The sequence below is a fragment of the Neolamprologus multifasciatus genome, chromosome 9, assembly GCF_963576455.1.
Source record: "Neolamprologus multifasciatus chromosome 9, fNeoMul1.2, whole genome shotgun sequence".
In the NCBI taxonomy this organism is placed as follows: domain Eukaryota; kingdom Metazoa; phylum Chordata; class Actinopteri; order Cichliformes; family Cichlidae; genus Neolamprologus; species Neolamprologus multifasciatus.
The window spans coordinates 19,510,548-19,518,435 of record NC_140447.1 but is presented as its reverse complement, the minus strand read 5'-3'; the positions used below and the strand labels follow the sequence as shown (position 1 = coordinate 19,518,435).

The window sequence follows — 7,888 nt, the reverse complement described above, 5'->3', positions numbered from 1 at the left end:
ACCAGATGGAGGTGGTTACCAAGCAGAGTGCCTTTACATAACCGTTTACAAGGTCTGAGCATTGTTATAAAATATATTGAAATGACTATAACAAAGAAATTCATTCATAGTACCTACTAAAGTTTAACCTTTTCACTATCACTGGTTGTTAATGGTCAGTTTCTACTCATTTTAGTATTGAAATCAAAAGAACATCACACATCACGGTTCTTTTTATTTTTTATTGACGTTTTTCCATGCACTATTTGCACAATCTAAGCGTAGCTCATTTCCATTCATTGCATGACTAAACAGTTTATCAGTTTACAGTAATAGTGCAAAAGTAGAAGAATAAGGACTCTAACTGTTTTTGTTATATAACTGACTGAAAATAGCAAAGTTCCCTTTTTTAAGATCACATTCTGGCTGAATTTTTTGGCGTTTAAACACAATCAAAGAGCCTTCAGAGGATCTAGCACCAGCATCTTATACTACTACTGTATTGTAAGAAAAAGAAAGGCCCATGCTAGTGGCGAGAATGGGATTGGATTTTATTTCAACTGAGTATTATCTTAACCAACTGTATGCAAAGAAAAAAAAACAGACTTCATAAAAGACATCTATTAAGTTTTTATTTAGGTTTCGCATAATTAAGGGGTTTAAAAAATTATGTTTATAAAGAGAGAAATATATCCACTTATGGCTATTCTAAAAACAAGTGTCAATACATTAAAGGCAGAATAAAACACTCTGGACACCAAAAAAAAAATTGTAAGTTTACACCAGTAATATTATCTCTTCCAACTGGCAGTATATAGTACTTTTACAAAAATAAAAGCTTAAGTATTAATATGTAAAAATGGCTTATGATGGAGGCTAATTTTTCAGGTTTGTAAAGTCACAGATTACACAGTCATGGTGAAAAAAATATTTCACAAAGAATGTTTGACACATAACGCCTTTGCTACAATACTTTATACCAACCCTAATCACACCGATTGCCACAATTAATATGTATTATAATTTTTAATTGAAGTATGGTGAAAGAGTACCAATGTCCATTTTCTGCTAAATATTATTCTATTGTACTGGAAACTACAATAGTGTGATACAAGTAAAACTGCCATATAGGATATTAATGTAAAAGGTAAACATAATCAAAATTAAATGTAATATAAAAGAAAATGGAAGCAATATATGGATATTAAAATCATATAATGTACAAAATGATTTAAGAAAACAAACCAGTGAACGCTTTATGTTCATAGTATCAGGTGCAGGTGTGTAACGTCCAGAGCCAGTAGTGACCAACACTGTAATACAGTAGTAGCATGCATTTCAACCTGAGTTTATCAAAAAAATATACAATGTCATCAGATACTAATAACATTAGCAAGTATTTATATCGTTCATCTGGGCTGCTTATTCTTAAATGAATATCTAGCTCCCTCTAGTGGGGAAGACAAGAACAGTATGTCAAGCTTATAGCACATTCTTTCTACTTCCCAACCACCCTTTCCTTAAAAAAAAACAAAAAAAAACTGTGGAATTTTTTTTTTTTTTTATGGTATTATAACTTCTGTTCACAGACAAGTAAGATCATAGCTCACAGACACACAAACACTTGTTCAAAGCAGTGCGCACAGACATCGCTATGTGTGGCAAATGACCAAAACATAAAGCAATAAAAAACTGATCCAGGGCACTGGATATCAGAACTACAGATAACTGAATTAAACGAGTTCCTTAGTTCTCACACAGTAGATACAAGCAGAGTAGATTAAGTAAATTAGTATCTTTACTTGTAATGTGACCAAATTGCATATGAGAGTTTCATACTAACCATATTAACACCAAATTATTTTTTTCCTACACCACTGTGCTCCGTTTTTATTTCCTTGTATATAAATGTATCTTTACCCTAAACGTTATTTTGCAGTAATAGCAAAGTTTTTTCGGGGTTCCAGATTGAATTAATGGTCACAATGTAAAACACACAGCAAAAAATATATTAAACCCCCCCCCCCCCCCCCCCCCCATTTCTTTTAAATAAATACAAGATAATAATTATAATAATGAAATCTTCATGAACACTGGCTAAACTAAAACTGCATTTTGCACTTTCAGCCCAATGACATGATTTTGCAACAAACCTGAGCAGCTAAGACTAAAACAAACCTTCTATTTCTTTGTTCATGCAAAGTGTTGACGTTGAGGTACCATTTGGTACTTTCTTTAAACTATTCCTTTGAAGGCTGTTCGATGTTAGGGCATTTGGGACTAATCATCATGGCTTTGAGGCCCCGTTCTTCTTGCAGAGGTACAAGGAAATGCGGTTTGGCTCCTAGTTAGTTGACTCAAAGAACATGAAATCCTGTATGCAAAATAATGAAAAAGAAAGCGTTCGTAAAAATGTTTAAAAATGTAACAATGTAATGCTTAATCGTCTGTTAAAATGCATCAGCCAAAGCATATATAAAATTTGTACTGCCAATTTTCTAGAAAAGTAAAAAATATTGAAAGAATTTAGCAAACTCTGTTTTCTATTAGTTGAAATTCAGGTGATTCTAAATGACATTTCCCACTAAATGAGGGCAAAGTTACACATTAAGTCAGTCGGTCAGCTGCTGGTTGACGGTGTTGAAAATTACACCTAATCTGCAGCTCAAGAACTCTAAAATTACATCCTTTACAAAGCCTTAACATGACAGGTTAATACATCATATAATCATTTTGATTAAAAGGTAAGTGAAGGTTGAACTTACAATGAGAAAACATGCGCCGATCATCACAGCCTTGATTTTCACATCCAGATCCATGGGAAACTGGATACCAAAGTTGTCTGAATCTGTGAATGCCTCCCTAAGAAGCCCTGTCCACTGCTTACTGATTTTCCCAATCTTGCTGACTTCATCGATTGTTAAAATCTGTGGAAAGAGTTGCATAAGAAAACAAATTGTGCACATGTGTTGCATTAGCGTAAAGGTCATTTCCTGGACTTGTTTGGTTTTACTGGAACAGGATCATCGAACAGCTCATAATTCGATTTTGTTTTTTGCCCGCTGCCACTGAAATCTGAGATTTGTACGCTCCATAATGAGTTCAAAGCAGCTAGGGGATGGTAATATCATGCTTCAGTTACCCTTTCTTTGGATCTGGCAAAAGGCCTGTATCACTGACCCAAATCCCCTTCGCAGCTCAATCTAATAAAACTAGCTGAGCCGTGGAACAAAGCCTACACTATGCCACACAAGAGCATGCCCTGTGCAGTGGCTTCATCCAAGCCATGGGCTTGTGTTACTGGAAACACATTTCTCGCTTCAGAGCACGAGGAGGCTTCCTTTAAAAAAATAATGTCCAGTGGGTGTGAATGTAACCATGTCATGTTGTGTTTTCACAAATTTCACGGATTTCTCTATGTTTGGGTAAACCCACCTCAAAGTCAACATCTGGAAGGCAGCTCCATCCGCAGAAAGGCCCATGAATTTTCAGTACAGGTTCGTTGTGTTCGTTAGCAACAATAAATTTAGGGGAGAAGGGATGCCACTGTTGTATCACATAGCCCACTGTGTTGCCGGGGGGAGCCTGCACCTCCAGCTGAATGAATCGTTATTAAAGAACAGAGTTTCATTTCTAGTCAGCTTTTAAAAAATACATGTAAAAATCAAAGATGTGGTGCAAGGTGTAAACAATGAGTGATTTGGTGATCAAAGGGAAAGACTGTAATTTAACATATACAAAGAGGATGTGTCTAAACGTAGTTACTCTCACCTCTTGTAGACAACAAGGGAAGAAGCATGACATGCACTTAAGTGGTCTGGTGACAGTGATGATTTCTTGTCCAAAATTGTCAAGGATGTGGATGGTGAAGGAACGCAGGGGACCGCAACACTGTCGACTCAGACAGTCGTTCTCCTCGACAGCGTAGAAGACGTTCTGGCCCATGACATTACGAACTTCATACTTATTATTGCTTTCAAAACCAATAAGAGCTGCATGGATTAAAAGAAAAACAAAAAACTGAACAACTGTCGCTAAAGACATCCTTAAAATATGCATGTAGTAAACTATTTACGTACTATACCTTCAATCAACTCAACTTTCTGTTTGATGAGCAGTTGATCCACCTAGAAAACCACATAAGCAATGTTATTTTTTTATGTAACACTTGAGAGGAGCAGCTGTTGGTGGCGTAGTGTTATATATGCTGGCATAAACATAAATAACAGGTGCTGTATTATTTCTCCCTCTCCTCACCGCCACCCAGTCACAGGAAACAGCTCCCCCTCCCTGAGCCTGGTTCCAAGGGCGGATCTACTGTGGTGGCCTGGGGTGGCATGTGCCACCCTAAAATAATCTTTTGCCACCTCTAGTACCACCCAAGATTTGCGTTGTTTATTAAAATAATCTATCATTAACACTTTGAGCCTAGCTTCAATTAGCATTGAATATCAATTCTAAAATAAAATATACTGTATAATCCCTTCCTCATTAAAAATGGTTCAGCCCCTAACGCAAAACGGCTTTGTTTCTTGTTGTCAGTAGCAACCGACAGCGCATTTTTAACATTTTGTGTAAATTTAGGCGTATAACAATTTGATTATTTCTAATGAGAAGAGTGTGAAACTTAAGTTAGACTTGTATTTCTAACTGATCCACATCATGTTCTGTAGTTTTCTGGATTGTATTGGGCTATATGCTTATTCATTATATAGGCTATACAGTACATAAAATTAAAATTCACATTTTTTTAAGTAACTGAAATGTTTAATTATTTGGGTGAAAGCCAATAAGAAAGATACAGATGATGTTTATATGAAACATGTGTATACTTACTGCATTTGATGTATTTATCCATATATAGTACATATTATAGAAGGTAACACCTGCATATGTGTAAAGAAATGGCTTTGATTTTGCCACCTAATCTGATTTCCATGCCACCCTCATGCAACTCTAAGAAAACATTTCTACATCTGCCCCTGCCTGGTTCTGCCATAGGTTTCTTCCTATTAAAAGGAGTTTTCCTTCCTGCTGTTGCCAGGTGCTTGCTTATAGGGGGTTGTGTTATTTTGGTGGAGTTTTCTACACTATTTTAGGGTTTTTACTTTACTATTAAATTGCCTTGACTCAACTGTTGATGTGATTTGGCACTATAAAAATAACACTGAAACAGTTTGTTTCAGTGTTATTTTTATAGTTCGTTGTTTTAATGAGTAGCCCTGGATCTCAGATAGAAATAATCAATTGAATAGAATAATTATGGAGCCCTGGGTCAATCCATTCCCCCCAAAATATAATACCTCTTATCAAAAATGGTAGTAGGGTATTTTTCTCCCCTCTTTGGGTCATTCAAGCAGCAGATAAACTTCAAATCACTTGGCACACACTCATTTTATGAGAGCGAGGCCAGAAGAGACAGAGGGAGCGTTCCCATTACTGTGTTTGTCACTTTTGGCCTCTGGTGGTAACTAAGCTGGAACATAAGAAGCTTTTTCTAAAACAAAAAAGGATGAAGGCAATGAGGCGCAGGCGAGGCCAGAGGGATCAGAGAAAAGTTTTGTTGCTATGGCAGCAGAGTGAGGATGTGAGAGCCACTGCCTCATCTACGAACTTTTGCTAGCCAGTTAATCTAGATAAGTTTTGTCACTGTTCAAATTTGTCAAACTTTAAATGGAGCTCTAGAAGCTGAGCAAAGCAGTGGGAACCAACAGTGTAGCATATGAGTACCAATCTATCTCTGATGATTTTTTTTTTGTTCTGAAAGACAGCCTTTGATTGGATCAGAACAGCCCGGTCTCACATCTTTTACTAATTATAACAACTTACCCTCTGGAATAAACACATGCAGCGCATCTCACTTTATTTTAAGTGGATCAATATACTTTTACCATGGACTTCATTATGTTCTTCTCAACTTTAATGAATGGACCTAAAGCTGCAAGGAATGAAGAAAAAGACTGGTGGCTTCAACTAACTAGCAACTCTTTCCAACAGAGCTTGTTCACAGGGCAGATGTTGACTTATGACAGCAAGCAAAAGTGTCACTATTAACAACAAATGTAACAAGTGTGGCTTGCACAGAAATCAGTCACTTTTTCTTCAATTTTTCACAGTCTCCTACTGTGACATGTCAGAATGCCTGTGTGAACATATGTAGGGTTGTTAGTTACGTAAGTTTGGTTAAGCATTTAATTTAAGCTATTTAATTTAGAGGAAATATTGTCAATGCTACACAGTGTTTTAATCTATGTAGTCACAAAGGATGAGTAAGTCGGGGTATGTTTCCATAGTTTTCACTGCTATGTGATTTTCTGCTGTGTCAGGTGGCTATTTAATATTAGGAACCAGAAGGAAGGTAATATTGCTCATTATGTCTGCCCTTGAGTATCAATTTAGACTTTTGGCTATGCAGATTGCTCCATTTAGAGTCACTTGTACTTTACCAACCTGCGTCAGGTACTCTAATCCTGGGGGACAGCCTGGTATTCCCGGGCTGGGCACAGCATACATGTTCATACCGTCCACAGGGAGTTGATGAGACCTGTTGATGAAAAGTGTTTAAAACTGAGAAATGGCGCCATCTTCTGCTTATGTATAATCACAGTCGTGAACAAATGCTGCTAAACCGAAGCAAATGGACAACGACCCGTATATTTTCGACATCTATCTAGTATTTTGAGGTCGATAGAAAGGCCTGGGGGCATCGTTGTGCTCTCTAAGGTCCAGTATATGCTTTTGTTAACCAACAGCGATGTAGTTATAGTCCACAGCGTGGGGGAGCGGCTGCAGACCTACATGGTGGGCGACACAGACATTCTTGGTTGGTTCTGGAAGTGACGAGCTTCTGACGGGGAGACACCAGCTGGAGAAATCCTCTTAGTCCGTTTGTTTACACATAAGACAGCGGGCCTAAATCCCGTGTGAGCCACACTGACCGTATTCAAGCAAGCAGATCGAGTCAGTGCAGATTTATGTGACCGATCGCGTTAAATATGTTTACTACCCGTGAATGTTTCGTCAGCTGGTGCAGAGAGCGCACCCCGATCTGTCTACTTTGGGATTCAGATAGAACCAGTCGTTCAAAGCGACGCGCTACAGTCAACACGAAAGTGTCTCTACACGCCCTCCGCAGTGCTAACTAGACGCGAGACATCCAGATGTTACAAGAGGGACAAAAAATACTCACCGATTTTAACCTGCTACTTAAAATAATAACGGGCCACTCCGGAACCAAACCAATGGAATAAAACTCGAATCTCATTGGTCGACGTGGTTGTACTTCCCATCTTCATGCACCAATGGCGATATGAGAGTATAGAAATGAACTCAGCAGAAGCAAATAGATTTGAGTAGAACTAAAAAATATAGAGCAAATTAAAAAAGGAATAACTTGCACGATTAGAGCGTTTGCATTACACAAAAGCAAAACCAAACCAAAAATAGATAAGTATAATTGAAAAAGAAAACATTAATAATTAATGCTATTTAATTTATTCATTATGCACACGTTAGCAGCATATCGGTTTTCCTGGTATTTTCTTTTTCCATCCTCTTGATGTCACCATAAATACGAGGAAACGCAACACTGTGAAACGGTCTCAAGTATATCCTGTTACTTGTGCATCTTGTCGTGGATTTTACAAAGCAATCTACAATAAATCCCAGCAGTTACGTTATTTACACCAATATTAATGGTGCCTTCATAGAAAGCAGCCCTTGCCATGTATGGTAATCACATCGCATATGTGTGCTTTTGAACTGCCTGCTGATAACAAGCCGATAGTTTCTTCCGTCTTTGGCAAAACGCAAAAAGCAATCCCCCCCCCCCCCCCCCCCCCCTCCAGATGTAAATATTTGATTTGTAAGAGTAACATGACAGTTTTCTACTTTGCCTCAATCCATATTA

General features: G+C 37.7%; 1 protein-coding gene across 2 annotated transcripts; it reads right to left on the bottom strand.

Annotated features, from left to right (window-relative positions):
• Positions 1-207: 207 nt before the first annotated feature.
• Positions 208-7,285, bottom strand: LOC146511465 (phospholipid scramblase 1). 2 transcript variants are annotated; one of them, XM_085173154.1, is made up of 7 exons: positions 7,169-7,285; positions 6,430-6,523; positions 4,064-4,106; positions 3,751-3,971; positions 3,415-3,576; positions 2,745-2,906; positions 208-2,353 (listed from the first exon to the last, which is right to left on the bottom strand). In XM_085173154.1, exons 2-7 carry the CDS (start codon positions 6,496-6,498, stop codon positions 2,324-2,326), a joined length of 687 nt encoding a protein of 228 aa, XP_085029280.1. In that variant the 5' UTR covers positions 6,499-6,523; positions 7,169-7,285; the 3' UTR covers positions 208-2,323. The 2 variants fall into 2 exon arrangements, with proteins under 2 accessions (XP_085029280.1, XP_085029279.1); XM_085173153.1 differs by lacking the exon at positions 7,169-7,285 and adding an exon at positions 6,778-7,161.
• Between the last annotated feature and the right edge of the window lie 603 nt (positions 7,286-7,888).

Excerpts from the sequence above, each read along its gene's own strand:
- LOC146511465 (XM_085173153.1), bottom strand. The coding sequence starts at position 6,797 with ATGTCTGTGTCGCCCACCAT. Across the intron at positions 3,577-3,750 it reads TCCCTTGTTGTCTACAAGAG|CTGGAGGTGCAGGCTCCCCC; the intron begins GTGAGAGTAACT and ends CGATTCATTCAG. Across the intron at positions 2,354-2,744 it reads TCGGCGCATGTTTTCTCATT|GATTTCATGTTCTTTGAGTC; the intron begins GTAAGTTCAACC and ends TTTTGCATACAG.